General features: G+C 40.0%; 1 protein-coding gene across 11 annotated transcripts in view; it reads left to right on the top strand.

The window, feature by feature from the left end:
- CIT (citron rho-interacting serine/threonine kinase) overlaps nt 1–25,362 on the top strand; it is a 165,206-nt gene that overhangs the window by 19,569 nt on the left and 120,275 nt on the right. For 9 of the 11 annotated variants that reach the window (XM_038575286.1, XM_038575282.1, XM_038575279.1 and 6 more), the window contains 5 exons: nt 846–947; nt 14,719–14,861; nt 15,912–16,005; nt 22,094–22,297; nt 23,701–23,854. In XM_038575286.1, the coding sequence (XP_038431214.1) occupies nt 846–947; nt 14,719–14,861; nt 15,912–16,005; nt 22,094–22,297; nt 23,701–23,854 (697 nt within the window). The remainder of the gene's footprint in view (nt 1–845; nt 948–14,718; nt 14,862–15,911; nt 16,006–22,093; nt 22,298–23,700; nt 23,855–25,362) is intronic. The other 2 variants (XM_038575284.1, XM_038575288.1) reach the window with 2 other exon arrangements.

The raw sequence follows: 25,362 nt of genomic DNA, 5'->3' as shown, positions 1-25,362 counted from the left end.
GAAATACACATACAGGTATTAAATACACCTGTCTGTGCACGAGTATGCTTGCACACACATACACACACACACACCCATTTACATCTATATTTATTTCTCTATCTCTGTATATTGAAAAACCATGTGTCCACATCAATACCGTCAAGTCCAATCCAACTTCACTGAGTTTATTCTAGTGTCCACCCTTCCTGTGCTTATAGCTCTCTTCTCTTCCCTCAATATTTTAGCTTATTTTATACATCTGTGTGCATCCAGTGTACTGTCTTTGTTGCCACTGCTCCCATGGGTGGGCTCCAATGCCCAGTTCCAGGCCATCCCTGTGTGTAGATGCCTTCCTCACCCTAGTGGGCCCTTGATATCTGGTATTGGACTGCTCCCACACATGATCAGTGCTCTCCCCACCCTGCGTGGGCCTGGCATCTTGTTCTGGGCTACTGTGGCCCTCTCTCCCTACCACCTGTCCTGGATGCCTACCTTGTTCTGCTCCACCTAATGGCTTTAGGCCTGAATGGTTCAGGGAGAGGAGGTGAAGAAGGAAAGAAAGAGAAAGATATTTAGATTTAAAAGAAGTGAATTGACTTTAAGGAGAGGAGTTAATAATTGGATAGATAACATACAGATCTGGCAAAAAATGGTGAGCAAAGTAGGCAAATGAGTGAAATTTGTGGAGTGCTGGGCTAAAGGATGGTCTTTCTTTCTTTCTTTCTCTCTTTTCTTTTCTTTTCTTTCTTTTCTTTTCTTTCAACTAGGGACAGCAGTTTAGGCTCACAGGGAGAGGATAGAACATTCTCCCCACCCTACCCCAATGCTATTACAATTGTCTAAAGAGTTTCTTTTTCCCCTAGGTTTCATTTTTTGAGGAAGAACGGAACATATTATCTCAGAGCATGAGCCCTTGGATCCCCCAGCTACAGTATGCCTTTCAGGACAAAAATAACCTTTATCTGGTGAGTCTTTCTCTCTCTCTCTCTCTCTTTCTCTCTCTCTCTGCAATTAGTCCAATGCTGACACTCAGCACAGATGTAGAACTAGATGTGCTTCTTGCTCATATGATCCATCGAGTTGCTTTCCTTACTTTCAGGTGTCTTCCTGTTCTCCTTGTCCTAAAGAGTAAGAGCCAGTCCATTTAGAAACTGCCCCATCTGCTGTTGGGTATTGTAGCCATGGCTTAAAGGGCAATAATGAGAAGTTGTTTATTTGGGAGTAGTCTGCTATGACCTTTAATAGAGTTGAATCTTGCTTTAAATTTTTTTTTTTGAGTCATAATTGACATACATTATGTTAGTTTCAGGTGTACAACATAATGAGTTAGTATTTGTGTTGTGAGATGATCACCACTAAGTCTAGAGAACATTTTTTAATTTTTAAAAATTGTGATAATGCATTGTGATTTTAAGAAAAGGCAAACACTGCAGAACAGCATGAAATAGAAGGGAAGGTTCCCTACCTTTCTTTCTAATCCTTTTCCCTAATAAATTGTTATGCATGTTCTTCCTGACCCTCATGGGAAAAAAATTTCTATGTTTGTATTTAGAACACATGTATATAGTTTGTCTTATGAAATTGATATATTACTCTTTTTTTTTTTTTTGATATATTACTCTTTGCTCTTCAACTTGTTTTTTCCTTTTGGCAATTTACCCCAGACATCTTTCCATGTCAGCACATACCATACAAAGCTGCCTCATTCTTTTGAACAGTGCCATTTATTTCTGATATACATGTAGCATGACTTATACAAGGTTAAAATTCGTTCTGTTTAGGTTCTGGGGGATTTAGATTCCTAAAGTAAAAAAAAAAAAAAAAAGTATCCCAGAAGCAGTTTTAGTTCCTGGTACAGAGTTCTAGTTGCCTCAGCACATTGATATCTGGCTGCAACAACATTTTTACACCCATCTTTGTAGCTCAGTTGGGTATTGCTGATGGGATCTTGTAATTATTTCCTTGTCTGCATTCTCTTCTCAAGTATGTTGGTAATTTGGAGTAAAATGCTTGCTAAGGGTACACTTTCCTTATAAATATCCAAACTTAGCATAGGAACTAAGATATGATTATAGATCTACCATCCCTTATCTTCAAATCTGAAATAACCAGAAGCTCTGAATAACCTCAGGTTCTTTTGTTACTTACTTGGCAGCAAAACCTGACCTGAATCTCCTCTTCCATCCTTTTAGTGTGACTTTTCAGATATTTTGCCTCAAAATGTGAATGCATTTGATTACAGGGTGATATCCCAAGGCCTACCTTAGGGTGTTACATAATATAAAGTATACACACCATTTTATCTTTCTAAAATCTCAACATTTCTAAGTCTGGAAATAAATTCTGCCGCAAGATAAGAGTACCGTAGATCTATATTGGGATTATGAAGTTCCAGAATTCCATTATACCTATTGACTACTTATAGATCTCTAAACCTTTGAAGTTTGGGAAAACATACAAATCATCCTAAGCTACCTGGCAGTTGATTGTTCATTTGTAATACAAATGAAGTGTAATTGAAGATAGATTTAAAAATCAATGAATAAAAGAAGTAGGATTGTCGTCCTATGTTTCTCAAAGCTATCTCTTTTCTCCATTCCTGCTTCTACTGGGTGAGTTCTGGCCGCCATCTTCTTCTTACCTGCATTATTGCAGTAACCTCCTAAGAGTTCTCCCTGCCATCTGTCTTGCCTTTCCCCCAGGTCTTCTACACACTTCAGCCAAGTCATCCTGCTGTTAAAACCCTTTAAGACTCCCTGCTGCCCTCTGGATGAAGTCCATACTCTTGTATGTGGTTTATAAGACCTTTTTCACATATATCTCTAGGCTTGTTGCTTACCTTTTCTCTCCTTTCACTTTAATTAATTTTTAAAAAATATTTTATTTATTTATTCATGACAGACATAGAGAGAGAGAGAGAGAGAGAGAGAGAGGCAGAGACACAGGCAGAAGGAGAAGCAGGCTCCATGCCGGGAACCTGACATAGGACTTGATACCGGGTCTCCAGGATCATGCCCTGGGTCAAAGGCAGGTGTTGAACCACCCAGACACCACCTCCCCCCCACCTTTTTTTTAAGAGAGAGAATAAGAGGCAGGGGAGGGAAGAGGAAGGAATAGAGCATTTTTTAAAAAGATTTATTTATTTATTTTAGAGGAGGAGGGGCAGAGGGGGAAGGAGAGGAGAGAGAGAATTTCAAGCAGACTCCCTGCTGAGCTCAGAGCCCATTGTGGGCTTTGATCCCACAACCCTGAGATCATGACCTGAGCCAAAACCAAAAGTTGGATGTCCAACTGGCTAAGCCACCCAGGTGCCCCAAGGAAGAGTGAATCTTAAGCAGGCTCTGTGTTCAGTGGGGTACTTGATGCTTGGCTAGATCTTACTACCCTGAGATTGTGATTTGAGCTGAAACCAAAAGCCGGACACTTAACCGAATGAGCCACCCAGGCACCCCTCTCCTTCTCCTTTCACTTTACATTTGTCCTGAACTTCCTTTGGGTCTTTGAACTGGCTTCTGACCTTTCTCCATGCCATTTCCTCTTTCCCTGGCTAACTCTTATGTCTCTTTCTAGGCTTGGACCAGGTATCACTTCTTCCAGAAACTCTTCCTCATCCCTCTACTTCTGGGAAGGGTGCTCTTCTGGGTGTGTACTCATAGCACCCTGTACCTCCTCTTTGTGAGTGGGTGTTGGGCTCCCCCACCAGGTACTCCCTCTACCAAGGGAGGGATTATGTCTCCCTTGCTTCTAGTAGTGTTTTCCCAAGTAAATGCTTAAGAAGCGTTTATTGGAAGAACGTATGATTAATTTCATACAAATTGATTTACATACAGATTTATTTATTGTGTTATGGAAATCACACATTAGGAGTGTGAGTTTTATTCTCTAGCATACATAATTCAAGTTGGATCCAGTAGGATTTTCAAAATTTGGAGTGCGGTACAAGGAAGTTGAACTTGAATCCTTTGGAAATTTGGTGGCTAAAAATTTCCTATTTGTCATTACATACCAATGAATGTAGCTTGCCATTTTCTGGTATATAGAAAATTGTAATGAGGTCTATTGTATTGTTAATGTCTGGTTCTATATAACAAGGCTAGTTCTGTATGCTGGCAGGCAGCCCATGGAAACCGTGCTTTGTTAATCTGGTTCATGATGAAATCTGTTCAGTTCTGTATAACAGATGCCTTCACCAGTGTCCTTTCAGGAAGGAGCTGATCTTTACAAAGAAAACATTGTTTTGCAGCTCACTACTTGTAGTGTTGTTGCATCTAAATGCTTTGTGAGATTTCTTAAAAGTTGCTGGCTTTGTACTGATGTTTTTCATACCATGGGTCTTTGGGGCTGCCCTTGCTCTGAGCCTGTAACTTACCCATGAATCTTTTGTCCTTATGGTGGCCTCACATTAACTTCCCTGTGTTCATTCCAAATTCTTCTTCTCCAGTTGCACATAGGATGTACTAGTTAAAGGTCCAGGCTAAGCCATTGTAACAAAAAGATACCAAAATACAGTCCAGACTGATGGAGCAGGTCTGTTGTATGTGATAATTCAGGGATCCAGGTTCCTTCTGTTTTACAAGTCCTTATCACTTAGGATGCTGTCCTCTTGACATGGTTAAAATTGAGCATTTTCATGTTCTTGCTTCCCCTGGCTGGCAGGAGGAAGGAGTAGAGAGCAGAACAAGCAAATTCCTTTTATGTAGTATGACATGGAAGAGGGACACATTTCCTTTCCTATTTTGTTGACCAGAACTCATCACATGATCTCACATCTGTACCATCTACCTGCATGGCCAATATCTAGGTAATGGAAGAGTGGATTTAGGGGACAAGTTATAGTCTATTTATAGACAATAAAAGATAGATCTGGCTTATGAAGCCAGACTCCTTAGATTCACCTTTCATACTCTTACCTGTTATGTTACACTGTTCTATCCCAGAGCACTGCTAGTCTGACCCTGGTTCGGAGGTCCTACTTTGGATTAGTTTTTTTATTTCTCCTGTCTCACTTTCCACTGAAGGCTGTGCAATTGCATGGGGAGTATTTCCTTCCTGTGTAGGAACAATTTGGAGGTTAGCAGGTTCTAGGCAGTGACCCTGTGGCCTGTATAAACACCAGCCCATGTTGTCAGTGAGAATCTGGAGAGAGATAACAAATATAACTTCATTGTTTATTTTAGTGAAATGTGGCAGCTTATGATAGTTTTGACAGCAAGACATGTGCTGTTTTGATCTCTTGGATAAGATTATCCAGTTTTGAGGCATGTCTCAAAACTCACCAGCATGTTCGCATGTTGCCGCTTGGGAAGCCAGGGTTTGGAAGCTGGCTGCCCGTTGGAAGAAAGCTGTTACTAGAATCTAGGTTCTTTTTTTTTTTTCTTTTTATTTTTTTATTTATTTAAAAAATTTTTTTTAGAATCTAGGTTCTTGTTTTATTACTGTTTCTTGGTTGGTCTCTCTGGAATCATTGGCCTTTTCAGTTTCAATGTTCTCATTGGTGAAATGAGATATTAATACCTCTTATTGACTCCCAATTTGATTGCGGAGTGTGTTATTGCCCTGGGGGGATCTTTTGTGCCTTCAAAACAGTTGTTTTGTGTCCTTATCTTTTGAGGCATATTTCAAGTGAATGCATTTAGAGTTTTAAGAGTCATAGTTTAAAAAAAAAAATAAGAGTCATAGTTTTGTCCCATTGTTCCAGTTTACCTCATTCCACTGCCACAGTTTCTGGTTTTGTAGTCTAGGATGGGGCCCAAGAATTTGCAAGCAGATCCCAGATGCTGCTGCTGGTCTGGAGACCCCACTTTGAAAACCAGAGGCCTGTTGTGGCTATGGCTCCAGTTAATTTCTGGGTATTGTTTATTCCTTTTGTTCCTTCAGCCATAGTGAAGATCCATCCTGAGATCCCCATTCCTTGCACTTTGCTCTTTCAGGTCAAGGAGTGGTGCCTACCCCTTGCTGTTAACTGGCTCTGGGGTTCTTCATCAATGCAGGGTGCTCCATTAACACAAGCCCTCAGTTACCTAGTTTGAATGTGCTATCTGCGTCTTGCCAAGACTCTGGATGATTTGTTGCTCAATGAGGATCCTTGAATAGATGGATGGGATTCATGTTTTCTGAAATAAAGGGTCTTTGCTCTTTCTCTTTTAGTGACCTTGGCTGTCAAGAGGAATAATTGAGTGTTTCCAACAGGGGCCATCCTGCTTAGAGGATCCTTTCCTTCTTCCCTGATGCCAAAGATTAGGAACACTGGCCAGGGTAGATAACGATGCCAGTACCATCGTTGTATTTCCATGGTACTTCCAGGCATGCTGATTGTAGTGCAAGCATTTCAAGGGCATGCTGCTAAAGGGGTGGCCAGCACAGTGTGCCTCTAATGATACCCTGTGCAAATTGGAACAGAGTACAAGAACTATTAAATACTCAATCCCTTCCCACATAGGGATATATGTGCAAGCTTGCATGTATGTGCACGTGTATGCATATGCATGCATACACACACACGTCCTTTGTTTTGATTGCAATACAAGTGATGGGCATTGCCATCTCTGTACTTGGGGTGTAGATATGAACACCAGCAGAGAAGCTGCCGCTCCTTCCAAACTGAACACATGTAAGATTTGCCCTTTAATTAGCATCTGCAGCTGTGCCATTAGAAGGGTTTGTCTCTGTTGGCCTGAATGTCTTTGCTTTAAAAGAGCAAGTCCGTTATAGCTCCAAGCCAGACTTGTCTGTCAGCTGCTGTGCTTTCTCTGCCATCTGCAGGGTGATCACATTGTTTAGAGGACTGTTTCACTGTAGGGCTCTTTCCTCCTCCTGTCTCCCCAGCTTTTGATTACTGTCCCTTGGTGATTGCCATTTGGGCGACCTGCAGCTGGTCATTGTGGGCAGGGACATCTCGTGTCCACCCATGCTGGATTGTTGCCTCCATTCTGATGGAGTGGCTGGGTAGTTGCTGGCCCTTTGTTGCCCATGATCTTGTCATGGTAGGCAGATCCTGTCCTGTCCAGTTAGTCACTGAAAAACATGTCAAGCAGCAGGAGTGTTGGCTGTATTGAGGGTACCTTTGCTGTAGAAACTTTTCATCTGCCTGATGCAGGGAGCCACTTTGTCTCTACAACTTCATCTGTACTGGGTCTCAGTGCTGTGCTGGGCTGGCTGCATCAGAATCACCTGGGTAGCTCCTTAAAAATGCAGATTTCTGTACCTCACCCAGGGTCCCTGGAATTTTTAACAAGCTCCCTGAATGGTTGGGTTGGGAGTGAGATGCCCTTTACCCTGTCATAGTGCTTAATGTTTACTCTTTTTCATTCCAGTAGAATTCCAGCTCCAAGAAGCAAGGGATTTTTGTCTGTTACAGTCTCTGTTGTTTTCCTAGTATCTAGAGCAGTGCCTGACACATAGTAGGTACTCTTTTTTTTCTTTTTTTTGTTAGTGAATGTGTTTTATCTATTTTAAAAAAGCACCTCCTTAGGTAATTCTGATTCTGATGGGCAGGCAGATTTGAGAAGCCCTGCCCTGGAGGATTTACCAGGTTAATTAGGTTAGAAGCCACATTTTTGGGGTACCTGGCTGGCTTAGTTGGTTAAATGTCTGCCTTCGGCTTAGTTCATGATCCCCGGGTCCTGGATCAAGCCCTGTGTCTTCCTTTCCTCCCTACTTGTGCTCTTTCTTGCTCTTTGTTACTATCTCTGTTTCTCTGTCTCTCTCTTTTTCAAATAAATAAAATATATATTTTTAAAATTTTATTTATTTTTTTCACGAGAGACTAGAGAGAGAGAGAGAGAGAGAGAGAGGAAGAGACACAGGCAGAGGGAGAGGCAGGCTCCACACAGGGAGCCTGATGTGGGACTCGATCCAGGGTCTCCAGGATCACGCCCTGGGCTGAAGGTGACACTAAACCGCTGAGCCACCCAGGCTGCCCCAAATAAATAAAATCTTAAAAAAAAAAGCTACAATCTTGGGGTGGAGTCTTTTGGGTTTTCTATGTAGAGTATCATGTCATCTGCGAAGAGGGAGAGTTTGACTTCTTCTTTGCCCATTGGAATGCCTTTTATTTCTTTTTGTTGTCTGATTGCTGAGGCTAGGACTTCCAGTACTATGTTGAATAGCAGTGGTGAGAGTGGACATCCCTGTCTTGTTCCTGATCTTAGGGGAAAGGCTCCCAGTGTTTCCCCATTGAGAATGATATTTGCTGTGGGCTTTTGGTAGATGGCTTTTAAGATGTTGAGGAATGTTCCCTGTATCCCTACACTCTGAAGAGCTTTGATCAGGAATGGATGCTGTATTTTGTCAAATGCTTTCTCTGTATCTATTGAGAGGATCATATGGTTCTTGTTTTTTCCCTTGCTGATATGATGAATCACATTGATTTTTTTATGAGTGTTAAACCAGCCTTGCATCTCGGGAATAAATCCCACTTGGTCATGGGGAATCTTCTTAATGTATTGTTGTATCCTATTGGCTAGTATCTTGTTGAGAATTTTTGCATCCATGTTCATCAGGGATATTGATCTATAATTCTCCTTTTTGGTGGGGTCTTTGTCTGGTTTTGGAATTAAGGTGATGCTGACCTCATAGAACGAGTTTGGAAGTATTCCATCTCTTTCTATCTTTCTGAACAGCTTTAGTAGAATAGGTATGGTTTCTTCTTTAAACGTTTGATAGAATTCCCCAGGGAAGCCATCTGGCCCTGGACTTTTGTGTCTTGGGAGGTTTTTGATGACTGCTTCAATTTCCTCCCTGGTTATTGGCCTGTTCAGGTTTTCTATTTCTTCCTGTTCCAGTTTTGGTAGTTTGTGGTTTTCCAGAAATGCGTCCATTTCTTCTAGATTGCCTAATTTATTGGCGTATAGCTGCTCATAATATGTTTTTAAAATCGTTTGTATTTCCTTGGTGTTGGTAGTGATCTCTCCTTTCTCATTCATGATTTATTGCTAGAACTCAGACAGCAGTTTGGCAGTGTGGCAGGATACAAAATCAATGCCCAGAAGTCAGTGGCATTTCTATACACTAACAATGAGACTGAAGAAAGAGAAATTAAGGAGTCAATCCCATTTATAATTGCACCCAAAAGCATAAGATACCTAGGAATAAACCTAACCAAAGACGTAAAGGATCTATACCCTAAAAACTACGGAACACTTCTGAAAGAAATTGAGGAAGACACAAAGAAATGGAAAAATATTCCATGCTCATGGATTGGAAGAATTAATATTGTGAAAATGTCAATGTTACCCAGGGAAATTTACACGTTTAATGCAATCCCTATCAAAATACCATGGACTTTCTTCAGAGAGTTGGAACAAATTATTTTAAGATTTGTGTGGAATCAGAAAAGACCCCGAATAGCCAGGGGAATATTAAAAAAGAAAACCATAGCTGGGGGCATCACAATGCCAGATTTCAGGTTGTACTACAAAGCCGTGGTCATCAAGACTGTGTGGTACTGGCACAAAAACAGATACATAGATCAATGGAACAGAATAGAGAATCCAGAAGTGGACCCTGAACTTTATGGTCAACTAATATTCGATAAAGGAGGAAAGACTATCCACTGGAAAAAAGACGGTCTCTTCAATAGATGCTGCTGGGAAAATTGGACATCCACATGCAGAAGAAGGAAACTAGACCATTCTCTTACACCACACACAAAGATAAACTCAAAATGGATGAAAGATCTGAATGTGAGACAAGATTCCATCCAAATCCTAGAGGTGAACACAGGCAACACCCTTTTTGAACTTGGCCACAGTAACTTCTTGCAAGATACATCCATGAAGGCAAGAGAAACAAAAGCAAAAATGAGCTATTGAGACTTCATCAAGATAAGAAGCTTTTGCACAGCAAAAGAAACAGTCAACAAAACTAAATGACAACCTACAGAATGGGAGAAGATATTTGCAAATGACGTACAGATAAAGGGCTAGTGTCCAAGATCTATAAAGAACTTATTAAACTCAACAGCAAAGAAACAAACAATCCAATCATGAAATGGGCAAAAGACATGAACAGAAATCTCACAGAGGAAGACATAGACGTGGCCAACAAGCACATGAGAAAATGCTCCGCATCACTTGCCATCAGGGAAATACAAATCAAAACCACAATGAGATACCACCTCACACCAGTGAGAATCAGAGCAAAGGACAGTGAGAATGGGGAAAATTAACAAGGCAGGAAACAACAAATGTTGGAGAGGATGTGGAGAAAGGGGAACCCTCTTGCACTGTTGGTGGGAATGTGAACTGGTGCAGCCACTCTGGAAAACTGTGTGGAGGTTCCTCAAAGAGTTAAAAATAGGTCTGCCCTATGACCCAGCAACTGCACTGCTGAGGATTTACCCCAAAGATACAGATGCAGTGAAACGCTGGGACATCTGCACCCCGATATTTCTAGCAGCAATGTCCACAATACCAAACTGTGGAAGGAGCCTTGGTGTCCATCGAAAGATGAATGGATAAAGAAGCTGTGGTCTATGTATACAATGGAATATTACTCAGCCATTAGAAATGACAAATACCCAGCATTTGCTTCGACGTGGATGGAACTGGAGGGTATTATGCTGAGTGAAATAAGTCAATCGGAGAAGGACAAACATTATATGGTCTCATTCATTTGGGGAATATAAAAAATAGTGAAAGGGAATAAAGGGGAAAGGAGAAAAAAATGAGTAGGAAATATCAGAAAGGGAGACAAAACATGAGAGACTCCTAACTCTGGGAAACGTACTAGGGGTGGTAGAAAGGGAGGTCAGTGGGTGGGTGGGAGGTGGGGGTGACGGGCACTGAGGGGGGCATTTGATGGGATGAGCACTGGGTGTTATTCTATATTTTGGCAAATCGAACACCAATAAAAAAAGTTTATATATACATATATATAAAAACTACATTTTGGGTGATCAGTATCTTACTGGGCATCTATCTGAATAGTAAAAGTTCAGGACAGATTTGTACTTTTGGACAAAATCAGATGCTATGAATGGATTGTCTGGCATAGCCTCAGTGGTAACTTTGGCCTTCAATTGTTTGTAGTGTTCTGCTGACCCTTGTGTTTATTGTAGCAAGTCATCTGGTATGGAGACTTGAAGACTCTTAGTTTTCTTTTTTTTTTTCCTGCCCTTGGATCTGGGCTGGCCTTGTGACCTGTTTCGTTTCTTTTTTCTCCTTTCCTTCCCTTTCCCTTTCCCTTTCCCTTTCCTTTTCCTTTTCCCTTTCCTTTTTCTTTCCTTTTTCTTTCTTTCTTTCTTTCTTTCTTTCTTTCTTTCTTTCTTTCTTCTTTCTTCCTTTCTTCCTTTCTTTCCTTTCTGCCTTTCTTCCTTTCGTCCTTGCTTCCTTTCTTCTTCTTCCGTTCTTCCTTCTTCCTTCTTCCTTTCTTCCTTTCTTCCTTCCTTTCTTTCCTTTCTTTCCTTTCTTTTCTTTTCTTTCTTTTCTTTCTTTTCTTTTTTGTTTTTAAGATTTTATTTATTTATTCATGAGAGACACAGAGAGAGAGAGAGAGAGGCAGAGACCCAGGCAGAGGGAGAAGCAGGCTCCATGCAGGGAGCCTGACATGGGACTCAATCCCGGGTCTCCAGGATCAGGCCCTGGGCCGAAGGCAGGCTCTAAACCTCTGAGCCACCCGGGCTGCCCCAAGACTCTTAGTTTTTGACCTTTGAACCTCTTGCTTTTGGAACCTCTTGACTTGGTACCATTTTTAAAAGTCCAGAAGTGTTTTCTGAAAGTGCCTAAGTCCTATTCTTTACTGTATGTCTAAGCTCAACAGCAAGATGATCGATTCAGCTTGCGTTTCTATATGCAATCCATATTTCCTGTGGGCTCCATTCATAACAGAATGAGTGACTTGACCTCAGTGGGATGGTTTTGGGATCGGGATATCATCTTGGGACAGCCAAATTTAAATTTGGTCAGCAAATTTCCAAGTTCTCTCAGTGGTAGATGCTTGGAATTTTTAGTATGGTAATGTGGAATCATGTTGTTGGGTCAAGTTTGATTAGTTTCTTTGATAAGGACCCAGTCTATTTAGAGGTTTGTCATTTCGTATCTATTTTATCCCATGTTCTAGAGGCTGCTGGCTAGCAGCTGTTGTAATTTTTGTCACTTGTCTTCTCAATCAACCCTGGTTTTGAAGAAATGAAAAGTTGTTTGACTCAGAAAAGACTAATCTACTTTTGGCGGGGGTTTTCAGCTCAGGAAATTGGATCTTCTGAATAGGAGCAAAGAATACACATCTTTTTGCCTTTTAAGAGATGGTTCTTCTTTTTCTGAACTATTTTCCTGGTCATTCAAAAATAGAATCTTCAGGAATAGTTGCAAAATATTAAATGGTGGTCAGTTTGTGAGCTTTTAAAAGTCGCCAGCTGATGCTATATGTTTGACTTTGTCATTCTCAAACTAACAAGCCATTCTGTTTTTCACATCTCTACTGAAGCCAGGTTAGAACGTTTCTAACTGCGATGTGTCATCATAAATATGCAATGTTCTTATTTTAAGATTCTAAAAAGCCTGAGTACTTCTGTTGTTATCGGTGAATTGTTTTTTTTTTTTTTTTTTTTGATATTTAAGACCTTTTTAATGGCAATATATATTTAAAACAGACATAAAAATTAGCATTCACCCACATATCCAGGGCCTGTGGAGAACCAGGTTGGGATGAGTGGGTGAGCTTTAGGCAGCCAGGTGGCTCCTGTGGGCTCTTCTAGGACTGAGACTGGTAGCTTTCAATCTGTTGTGAAGTTGGGGGAAATAAAGTCTGAATGTTAGCTGCCACCCCTTCTAATGTTGGCCTTCTTGAAGGTTCATAAGTCTTTTTCCAGTGATTGCAGGGCAAATGGAACCTAACTTCTCAAATTGTCCAGCATCTGGTTGACTCTCTACTCCGTGTGAGATGCCATGTGAATGGGGGAGACTCCCAGAGGATGCAGAGCCCTTGGGGAGGACATGCTAGTCACTGGCTTCCCCAGGAGTCTCTCTTGTGGGGTTAACTTGATGCCGGGCAGGATCTTTACTGGGCCAGCTTGTGGCCTCTGCGGGATGTGCAGATGCTCAATGTCTCACTTGACTAGAGCTTTCTTCTAATTCTGGACGAAAAGCAAACAGGAGTTTGGAGGAGGATGGAGAGAATTCACATCCCAAATTGGCTTCTGGAATGCAGTAGTTGGAGAGATTTAGTATTTTTTAAGATGTTTATTTGGATCTTGCCTCTTTCCAGAAAGGATTTGAGACAACTTAAAACAAAAGTTAATTATAGCCTGGTTCCCCAAATGGGAAATCAGAGCAAAGGACAGGAAGGGAACCGAGTAAGAGTTGACATGACTACAAAGATGGTCGAAGTGTGTCCCTGCTTCTCCCAGCCAGAGAGGGAAGGACCATGCAGTGAAAGGGCAGGGAAGGAAGGCACTTGACTGGCAGTGGAAGACCTCATTGGTGCCAGGCGCAGTATTGTGAGGCAGTTGGTCTCACCCCAGTTTACAGCAGGTGAAACTGAAAAGCAGAGAGCTGAAGTCACTAGGCTGCAGTTTGAAGCCACCTGGGCCAATTGGCCTGAAAGCTGCATGTTGACTCAGAATATCACACTTAGTTATCATCAGAAGGAAGAAGGATTTCAGTTCCTGAAGTGGAAGAAATCCTTTGCTATTCAAACATTTTTTTCTGAGGCTGTACTTTCTATTCTTTTTTAAAAATTAAAAAAAATTTTTTTAATTTAAGATTTTATTTATTTATTAGAGCATGGGAGGGGTGGAGGAGCAGAGGGAGAGGGACAAGCAGGGACTGCACAGAGTGCAGAGCCCAACATGGGGCTCGATCTCAAGACCCTGAGATCATGACTTGAGCTGAAATCAAGAGTTGGACACTCAACTGACTGGGGCACCCAGGCACCCCTATATTTTTTTCCAGATTTTTTCACTATGTATATATTAACAAATGTAATAATTTTTTTTTAATCACAAAAAAGAGGTTGTACTTTATTCTGTATAGCATGTCACTTTGTATTACCAAGGGCAGCTTTCCACAGCAGTATGAATAGGCTGAGTCTGTTCATTTTTAATATCTACATCTAATCCCATTAGTTAGATATATCACATTTCAGTAGTTTCTTAATGTTGGATGTTTGGGTGATTTCTAGGCTTTTCCTCCCCTGTGTTACAAATGATGCTACAGTGAATCTGTGTATCTATTGATCTACAAACTACTATCAGTTCCTGTAAAATAAATTGTCAGAAGCAGAACTATGAGGTCAGAGAGCATATGTTCACATTTAAATTTTTGATAGAGATGGCCAGATGACTCTTGTAGGAAAAGATTGTAGCATATTTATTGCACACCTCTTGTAGTCTGCTGGGTGCTGAGAGACATGCAAAAAGGATGCCGGAGGGTTTGTTGCCCTCTAGCAATTTCTATCTACATTGTGTACCTAATCCTAGGGAATGTCTGGGATGTGGACTTGGGTTGGTGGGCAGGTGAGTGGGTGGATTTAATTCCAACTTTTCAAGCTTGCCTTGCAAACATTGTGCATGGTGTCTGGGACTAGTCTTTCATTATATTGATTCTCTTGGGTATTGGATGTAATTTCCTTAGGGCAGGGACCTCATCCTACGTGACTTACAATATGTCTCACACATCTTATTTGCTTTGTGGAGACATTGTAATTATAACACGTCAGGCAGTATTTGAGACTCTAATTGAGACATTCCCTTTTTTGGGGTGTATGAAGAATTAATAACTTTGGCATTCTATACAGGTCATGGAGTATCAGCCTGGAGGGGACTTGCTGTCACTTTTGAATAGATATGAGGACCAATTAGATGAAAATATGATTCAGTTTTACCTAGCCGAACTGATTTTGGCTGTTCACAGCATTCATCAGATGGGATATGTACATCGGTAAGTGAGACTCTGATAGTATACTAAGAATTTGTCTGTATCATCTAAGAATTCCCCCAATAGAGTGACTAGATGAAGAATTTTAGCATCAAAATGATGCTCCATCCAAATTTTAACCAGTCTTAACTGCAACTGGCTGAAAGTCTGTTTTCCAAAGTGGCAGACATTTCAGCTTACTCATTCAACAGTGAAATAGATCTAGAATTACAATGTTCTCAAGTTTGCTAATAAGACCTGTTAATGTAGCTGATGAGACTGAGAACTCTTGCATGGGTTCTTTGAGTTATATGGTAGAAAAACCGAATTCAATTTTCAGAAGGAACTGGCATACCACATAGGAGCAAAAGACCATGGAGTTGTACTTCTGCCCTCACCCATTGGTAATTTACAAAGGTGTTCTAGCAAGTTCTCAGTTGAAAAGTATCTCTTTAACATCCTCACTCATGTGATGTTTTATATACATTGGAGGATGTTGTGGGAATGGAACTATGGTTCCACTAGCTACATGACCTTGGGGAAGTCCCCTTGTTGCTTTTGATAGTTTTCCTGTTGTAAAATGTGTGTCTCTAGGAGAGATAATCCATCTAAATAGTTTATTTATTTATTTTTAAATAGTTTATATTTGTTCCCTTCCTCTTCTTGCCTCCTTCTCTATCCCTTTCTCCTCCCCTTTCCTTTTCCTTCTTCCCCTTCTTTTTCTTACTTAAATTTGTTTTGCAGAATGTTTGCTTATTGTTTATATCCATGAATAGGGAGGGTTATTTGGTAGAATCTATTTACTTATTTAGAAAGGTTTTATTTATTTCTTTATTTGAGAGAGAGAGAGCATGAGCAGGGGTGGGGGGAAGAGGGAAATGGAGCTCTATCCCAGGACCCTGGGATCATGACCTGAGCCGAAGGCAGACCCTTAACTGCCTGAGCCACCCAGGCACTCCTGTATAGCAGAATTTAGACACTGAGTTTCTTGGCTGAATCAGTATCCAAGGTTAGCAGTTGCTTGCTGATTGGCATGAAGAAGACAACACTAATTTGTGGCCCTGATTTTCTTAGAGACATCAAGCCTGAGAACATTCTCATTGACCGAACAGGACACATCAAGCTTGTGGATTTTGGATCAGCGGCTAAAATGAACTCAAATAAGATGGTAACAAAATGGAATAAAATAACTTAGTAGAGATTATGCTACAAGGTGTTCTGTGGTCCTCATAAGTTTGGAAAATAAGGGCTAGCTTTGAGTGACATTTTGGAATCTTCAACTGTCAGTGTATGACATGGTTTTTCTGAGGGTGGAAGTGGGGATGGAGACATAGAGCTGTTTCCCAGACTTGCTTGACTGTGGCATCCTATCTATTAACACTGTACAAAACATTTTTAGGAGCATCCTTATAATTTGGTTAAAACATAAAGGGAAAATGCTTATTTTGTTTTTCTTTTTTTTTTTAATTTTTATTTATTTATGATGGTCACACAGAGAGAGAGAGAGAGAGAGAGGCAGAGACATAGGCAGAGGGAGAGCAGGCTCCATGCACCGGGAGCCCGACGTGGGATTCGATCCCGGGTCTCCAGGATCGCGCCCTGGGCCAAAGGCAGGCGCTAAACCGCTGTGCCACCCAGGGATCCCTTATTTTGTTTTTCTTTTCATTTTCCTTGCTTATTATAGATTATCTTCTATAATCTTATTTATCTCACATCTCTGTTTTCTATTCAGCAAAATTGAAACAAATCACTGGCATATTTGAACCAAATATCCTTAAGCATTAAGAACCAACTGCTCAGAATGTCATTTCGAAGTCCTGGACCTTTGGTAAAAATTAAGCTGTATTCCACATGCTAAATAGGAAGGCAACAGGGTATCTGCTGAGATTAAGAGCAAGAATACTTGAAAAAGATGACAAAGTAAAAATATGTATGTAGATTTAAAAATCCTAATAAAATTGGTATATATTAAAATGGAATTTTCATGTCAACTATGCGGGAAAAAAAAAAAGATCTAAGAGAAAATCAAGTTAGATTTTAAGACTTCTATTATAACAGAACCATTTGGTGACCTGGGCAAAGTTTTAGGAACTTGGCCTTTTATTCATTCTCAGTAAAATACTGATTCTAGTTAAAATGCACAAATTAAGAGGTTACAAAGGTTACTCTTGAAAATGCCCTCCTTCTCAACTTCTGAGAGTTAAGTCCTTATAAAGGGAAATGTGTAAAATTGCCTTTTTTTCCCTCAAGTTCCTTGGAGGAAAGGTGGATGTTAGGTTGATATTAGGAAAAGGTTTGGGGTTATGTTAACTCCTTGTACTCTAGAGTTAACTAGACTGAGGCCCGTAGACCTGAGGCTCACTTTACTTGGTGTTCAGATCCTTGGAAAAAGTCTGTCTATGCATTGTTTTCCCCCCCACTCCAAATTATGTTCTTATAATTGATTCCACTTGATCATTACAATGAGAATTAGATTATAAGATCAGAGCATTTCATGTTTTAAAAATTATAGGCAATTCAGAAATAGTCATGAAAAACCTAGTTGTCGAATTTAGTGGAATAAAGCACAGGAAAAAGTTAAGTTCTGCAAAGTTTTATCATTTAGTATTCAAAAACTTGTACTTTGCATGAATGACCTTAATAACCTCATGCATCTAGAAATAAACTGAAGCATAGATACATTGTCTGATAATTGAAGTGTAAGTACATAGCTCTGGATACCATCTACATTGACATTTTGCTCTGGATAATTCTTTTTTTTTTTTTTTTTAGATTTACTTACTTACTTACTTACTTACTTACTTACTTACTTATTTATTTATTTATTTATTTATTTATTTATTTATTTATTTATTTATTTATGAGAGACAGAGAGGCAGAGACACAGGAGGAAGGAGAAGCAGGCTCCATGCCAGGAGCTCGACGTGGGACTTGATCCCGGGACCCCAGGATAATTCTTTATTGTGGGGGACTATCCTGTGTATTATAGGATATTTAGCTATATTCTTGGCCTTTCTCTACTAGATGCCAATAACACCCTCCCCTCCAGTTGTGAAAACCAAAAATGTCTCCAGGCTTTGCTAAGTATTCCATGGGGGACAAAATCACCCCTGGTTGAGAACCATTGCATGTCAGTTGAGGAACGTTAGAAAGCTTGTTAATGAGAGCCAGGACTATATATTTGCAACAGGAAAACCTCCTTGGAAAACTAGATTATGATCCAAAGTCATTGCTTGAGAAACAAATGGAAATAAAGAGTAAGGCCCTATCTCTGCATCTGGAATCACTCTTTTTGAGTCCTGACTTAGGGAGACTGGACTTTCATTTCAAATTTCTGCTTTTCAGTGCTTTAGACTAATCCTTTCAGTTTTTCTAATTGGAACAACCTTCACTTCAGGCACAGAGCCTCCGGAGTCACCCAGGTTTATTTGCAGCTTAGCACTCATCCCCTGATTATTCTGGTGAAGGAGATAGGGCATTGAGTTCTGCATACTTGAGAGTACTGCATCTCCTCTTTTCTCGGATAAAGAATTGCCCCTCCAGAACTTTGTGTTTTTAGGGCCAGAATGTGATAAGCACATAAGTAGGAAGGAATTTTTAGTATTGTTTTAAGTGAAAAGGCCCTTTAATTATAGAAGATTAGTAATCTACAATCTGGATGAAGTCAAATATGGATATAGAATCATACTTTTTATTTGTATTTTTGATCAATGGAAGTGGGTTAAACATATTTAAGATTTTATTTATTAAGATTTTAATTAAGATCTATTTATAAAGATTTTATTTATTTGAGAGAGAGTGCACAAAAGGAGGAGGGGAGAGGGAGGTAGGAGGGGGAAAGAATCTCAAGCAGACTGCACTGAGCATGGAGCTTATTTAGCCCGTTGACAGGGCTTAGTCTCATGACTCTGAGATCATGATGTGAGTTGAAACCAAGAGTTGGATGCTCAACCCACTGAGCCACCAAGGCATCCCAACATGTGTTTCTTTTAAACAGAATGTTTTATAGGCCTAAAGGAGGTTCTGAATATTTTTTGTACTCAAAATATATACAATATAATCTACATTTACTGAAATTCACGTATGTGACTCACTCAAAATCAGTCCTTTCCCCTACCACTCTTAAATATTATTTGTGAATGTTAGATATTTGTGACACTTGGATCTGTTGGTTTTTACATCTTCCATTGTCATTATGTTAAGCTTCTTAGCATGTTGCTTTGAAGTATTCTTACTAATAAAGGGGACCATACTGCTTAGAGGTTTGGGTGTTGAGCTGAGATATACCATTTACCTGCTGCTATGTGCTGTCTGCCCTTAGGGTACCCACTTTATCTTATTAGAATCTCAGAGTGGCAACTACGGAACTCTTTCAACCTTTCTCTTTTTTTTTCTTTCAACCCTTCTCATTCAGCTCCCACACAAATACTTGTAAGGAGATTATAAATAAAGAGCAGTATAGTGTATTAAGTGTTAATCAGCCTCATTGAGCAGTTGAAAATCCATGGGCGATAGCCTTTAGTGAGATTTATGTAGGAGTGAAAAGATTTTATCCTTTTTCCCCAAGAGGAACAACATAGTGATACCATTCCTGGTCCCCAACCCCTCATCTCACCCCCGCTTCTGCAGGTGGATGTTTCTGTCCTGTGTAGCCACATGGGGAAAGTTAGGTTGAAATAGTTTTATGTTTAAGCATTTAATGGAAAGAAGACTGGGAGGCCGCAGACAGTGGTTTTCTTCTCTCTGCTTGTAAAGAAATCTAAGTTAATCCTTTATTGTTTCTTTTCTTAACCTCTCTATCTCCTGAAATATGACTAGATAAATGTGTATAATCGCATACCTGTTGTGGGGCAGGAATTAGGGAGTTATCTGACTTTTCTTGGATAAATCTCATCATGAGTTTGAAAATGAGGCATTGATGGCTTAACACCCCTTGCTGGGTCATGCTGATAAACTCGACCCAGTCAAGTTCCTTTTGACTGTTTGCTCATGAACAAGTGACCAAGCCCTGTGTGCTGCAAACAAGGAGAACTGAATATTCTCAGTCCAGTGTGATGATAAAACCCAACAAGTGCAAACGATGCATATTTAAGGATTGCGTAGTAATAGTTCTGCAAGGTAATTAAAAAGGATAAGCATTTAATGATGACATTAGTTTTTCTTCTCTTGTTTTCATATTTAAAAAATATTTTTATTTCTCATTGTCAGTATTGAGGATTTTTACCAAATCCCTGTAGTTTAATCCTAATCCTGTTCTGAGCTCATTAACATTTACACACATATAAAAAGAAGTCTTAGGATAGGCTCCCCAGCATCAAGGTTTTCCCTTGACTTAAGCTGCTTTCAGCTCCTCAAGCTTAAGGTGCCCTGTCTTAGAACAGATATTGTCTCCTTTCTCCCCTCTTTTGTCCATCAGCAATGGCTTGTGGCTTTCTTGGGTAGTGTGACCATCTAGCTTTTCCCAGTAGGTACTTGCAATGAAAATAATTCTCCTCCTCCTCCTCCTCCTCCTCCTCCTCCTCCTCCTCCTTCTTCTTCTTCTTCAATAAAGATTTTTCTTTTTAAAAACTAATCTCTACACCCAGTGTGGGGCTTGAACTCACAACTCCAAGATTAAGAATTGCATACTCCATTGACTGAGTTGGCCAGTTGCCCCTCAGTGGAGATTCTGTTGCCCAAAGCAATGGATGACTAGTGTCAAGAACACCAGTATCACACTGCTATCTGGAATTAGGGTTTGGAAAAACGCCTAGTGGGCTTGAAAGAAGGGGTGAAAAGAGAAGCAGTAGGGAGAATGGGTCTGTTTCCTATAACTGTGGGTCTTTGGGGCAGAGGGATAGACAAGATTAAAGTTACAGTCTGGAAGAGCTTGAGTCTCCGTCTCTAGGGAAGGGATATAAAACCCAGCCTTAGAAATGTGTGGCCATCCCTATAAAATCTCTAAGGTCGCTCAGGGGGCACTCAACATTCTTTAATGGGGAGAAGGTTCTTTAGTGCCCATGTAACTGCTCATGCAAGAGAAGCCTTTTTAAAGGCAGGGTTATTGGGCAGCCGTAGGATTATTGGTCAATACAGTATATGACTAACATCAGGCCCTGTCTGTTTTGATAGAGAAGTCAGAGAGGTGATCCTTAGCCTTCAAATTTCATGAGTCATTAAGACTTCAAAACAATTTTCAAGGCTGAAAAGGTTGCTGGCTTCCTCTGTTGTCTAGGAAGGGATGGGGTTGGGGTGGGGGCAGAAAACCTTTCATCAGCATCATTTCAGAAACAAAGGGCTTATAAACACAAACAGAAAGACCGGGATGCCTGGGTGGCTCAGTGGTTGAACATCTGCCTTTGGCTCAGGTTGTGATCCCGGGGTCCTGGGTTGAGTCCTGCATCTGGCTCCTTGCAGAGAGCCTGCTTCTCCCTCTGCCTATGTCCTTGTCTCTCTCTGTGTGTCTCTCATGAATAAATAAATAAATAAATAAATCTAACCCCCGCCCCCCCCGACAGAAGGACAAATTCTCAGAAAAAAAGGACAGTTCTTTTTTCTCTTTTATTTTTTTAGGACAGTTCTTTAAATGGGATATATTTAGCTTAGAAAAAGACCTAGTACACTGCCCTAACCTTTCTCTGCCAAGGTCAGGTGCCTGAGTGTCCTTGGGTTGGAGGGCTCTGGATTTCTGAACAGTGGGGAGGGAACCACAGGAATAGGAGTTGGGGGTGAGGAAAATGAGCTCATTCACCTTGGACCTCTGGTGGAAATTTATCATGTTTTTCCCTGTGGGTGGCTCAAAGTAGGAATGGTGATTCCAGATATTTAAACTTGAGATACAAGGAGTTTGCCATATTGTTTTGCCCCAGTTATAGCTGCCAGGTTTTCAGTAATGGGTAGATTGATCTTATAGATTCATCTTTAGGATTTATTAATCATTTTGCTGTTTTCATAAGTAAGAGAAGCTTTGTGGAATGTATATCAGGAAAGACCTCTTCTGTTCTAGTTATATATCCAACTGTTATTTGTGCAACCAAAGGGCATGTATCATCAACTCTTGCCCTTTTGCCTTTGGATTATATTATGTGCTTTTTTTTTTTTTTTTTAATTAGTAAATCGTTTGCATTTTCTGACAGCATGCCACTTGACAGAAGGCTTAAGTACCTGGGAGAATAGTAATCAGTAGCAAATCAGCTTGTGTCTGAAATGTGGTTGTTGGCAATCTATTTGAGAATAATTGAAAGTTTGCCATGTTCATTTTATTTATGGATTTCCAGGTGAGCGCCAAACTCCCGATTGGGACTCCAGATTACATGGCCCCTGAAGTGTTGACCGTGATGAATGGGGACGGGAAAGGCATCTATAGTCTAGACTGTGATTGGTGGTCAGTGGGAGTGATTGCATATGAAATGGTTTATGGAAGGTCCCCATTCACAGAGGGAACTTCGGCCAGAACCTTCAGTAACATCATGAATTTCCAGGTAAAGAGCTATTAGGAGATTTTGAAGTAATATCAAGAACTGTCATTTAAAAATGTATGAGTGAACATTTGTAATGTAAATCAGCAGTGCCAGATAATAACAATAGCAAATACCTATAAAGCACTTTGGGCTAAAAGCTGCTCTAAACGCTTTAGTAATTGTATTTTATTGACTCTCAGCTGCCAGTCATTGTAAGCCTATGCCATTATTTTAGGTACTATTAAAAAAGAACTGTTGCCAATTAATCTATCATTTCATTGATTATAAAATGCATTTTGATTTTAGTGCTGTTAAGGTAATAACTGGGTCTTAGACTTGAAATATAGTTCATTAACTTGGCTAATCCTCAAACAATGTAAGAGGTAGATATTCTTTTCATTTCACAGATGAGGAACCAAGGCCAAAATGGTTAAGTAACTAACTTACCTAGAGTGACAGGCAGTCTTCCTTTAATATTATGCTGTGTTCTTTCTCAGTACTCTTAGCTGTTGAATATGTTAGTAAAATCATATGGGTATAGGGATTAGAATTATAGGAATATATATGAAGTGGAATTAAAACTCTTTTCTAATAATTGTATGTTCCAGTATACTAAGCCCATTTCTTAAGGATATGATTAAATATGTATGTTTTAGGCAAAAGGGAAACTTCATAGGTTTTTCTAACTCAATCTCATCTTTCTGGAATACTTAATACATATTTTCGTGTGTATAATACATATTTTATATGCTTAATACATACATATAATATTACTTGTTATTCTCGAGTCTCCTCTGGGGTTAAAGTTTTCCTTTGCATGATTCTTGGGGCCAATTTATCTCCTTCATTTCAGTCTGCTATTCAGTAATGAGTGAGTTGCACTAGGCATGGTTAGTAAACTGGGTTTGCAGTGATGAGCAAGGAAAAGGCTCTCTGCCTTCTTTCCCTGTTATCACACAGAAATCACAGTGCTCTGTGTTTGTGCAGAGTAGATTGCAGAGGGAGCATGGTGGGGGCAGTGATAGGGTGGAAGAGGGGTGCGGGCTGGGGAGGGCGTTCTAGGCAGAGAGAACAGCATGATTTGTTCAGGCAGCTTTAAATAGCTCATCATTGTTGGACAGCAAAGAGCGAGATGGGGAGTGTAGCTACAAGAGACAGAGAGGAGCGGGGTCAAATCATGAAGGATATTGAACCCTTGCAAAGGAACAAGGCCTATTGATGTGAACAGGCCATTTATTTTGGGAACATGCCTTTGGTCCAAAGTTAAGAGGGCACAAAACTTCCTTCTTTTAAACAAACAAAAAAAAAAGGGGGGGGGGGAACTTGCATATATGAGAAATACTTTTTTAACTTTGGAACATGAGAAGTGGAATCTGCTAAGAGGGTGCTTATTCTATTTTATTGTATTTTATTTTTTGGAATAGCGGTTTTTGAAGTTTCCAGATGATCCCAAAGTTAGTGGTGAATTACTTGATCTGATTCAGAGTTTGCTGTGTGGCCAGAGAGAGAGACTGAAGTTTGAAGGCCTGTGCTGCCACCCTTTCTTCTCTAAAATTGACTGGAATAACATTCGTAACTGTAAGTAGAGCCATAGTCCTTCACTTCCGGTGTTGGAATTGAGTGTAAACACTTAGGAATGATCTGCAATTGTTCTGTCCCACAGAAGGTGGTATAAATTATAGAAATAAGGGCCTTAATTATCTACAGGGGATAGAAAAGGCTAATGATGGAGCTGTCGGTAAGTGATAATTCTTTTCCAAAATTGTTTGCACAGACCGGGGTTATTTATCAAACTCTCTGCTTACATGGCCTTCAGAACATCATCCCTCAGTGAGTTAAAAGGGCAGACTGATGGAGTTCAAGTGTTGTCACTCGCTTTGACAGTTTCTTCTCAGAGGAAAAATAAGCGTAGGTATATCCTTCACAGGTTAGGAAAAAAGACTCAAAAATGAGGCATAGTGTGAGGTTGCTCTGCGAATGGCCAAGCCTGCAGCAGAACCATAAATGTCTCTCTGTGTTCATTTGTTTTCCTCGAGAATATTTGTCTTTGCTCACAGGCTTATAAAATCTATAATGTAGACGCACAGTGGAGTCATTCATATACGTGTCTCTTTGGGGTTATTTAGTGCAAACGAAATTCATTAAAAACAGAGACCTGATTTATTATCAACAAAACCCAAATGCTTTTTTTGTTTGTTTGTTTTACAAATTGGTAATTTGTTGTTAAACCTTTTTTATTTTTGGATGTGTTGTTGATTGAATGTGACCCAGTGATTAGCACAGTAGAACCAGTAGGAAAGCAGTTGGTCTGTGTTTTATCTTTGGTGATGAGGGGACGTGGGGAGTGGAATCCATTTCTAAGGTGTCAAAACTAGGCTTCTAGTTGGAGGCATATTGTCATAATGTATGAGTTGGGTTAAGATCCAGTGTTGTCCAGTTAAAAGTAATTTTGATGGTTTCTCTAATGTGCGCAAATATTTAAATAGACTACATTTTTATAAATCTTAGCAATTCTTTTTCTTTCTGGATGTTACTTAATTTTTCTAATCTTTAGGCATCAGCCCCCAAATTTCCAAGGTTCAGGGCTTTTAATCAACAGTATATTTTCAAGCCTGTCTTCTTTTTCTGCCTTTAGAAAGATTTGATACAGTTTCCAATAGATACAATTCATATACTCAGTCTTTTCTTGCCTTGCCTTTGTATTTCTATAGTCTTCTTAAATGAGCAGTTAATGTTTCTATGCATGAACTTACCGATTATGTCTTAAAAACCTGTCTCAAAACAAAAAACAAAAAATAAAAAACCTGTCTCCATTCAAGTGAGCCAGTGAGTGGTGATGAATTACCCCAGTAACTTTGAGTTTTGGTACACCTTGATGTTGTTTTTGATATTGTGTCCGAATTCCCAGGTTTTGTCCTAGTCTTTTTCTTCCAGGCTGTTTTATAGGCTCTAGGCTTATTGGGTTTAACAAGTGTAACTCCTGTTCTGTAAATTACACAGTGCCTGTAGAGGATACATGTCAGTGTGGATTGTGGCTCATGCTGTCTATCACAAGGCCCATCTTTTAGGGGTGCCAGAGTGGCGCT

The sequence above is a fragment of the Canis lupus genome, chromosome 26 (assembly GCF_011100685.1).
Source record: "Canis lupus familiaris isolate Mischka breed German Shepherd chromosome 26, alternate assembly UU_Cfam_GSD_1.0, whole genome shotgun sequence".
Taxonomy (NCBI): Eukaryota; Metazoa; Chordata; class Mammalia; order Carnivora; family Canidae; genus Canis; species Canis lupus.
Note: the sequence above shows the minus strand (reverse complement) of the source record. Positions and strands in the feature narration are given on the sequence as shown.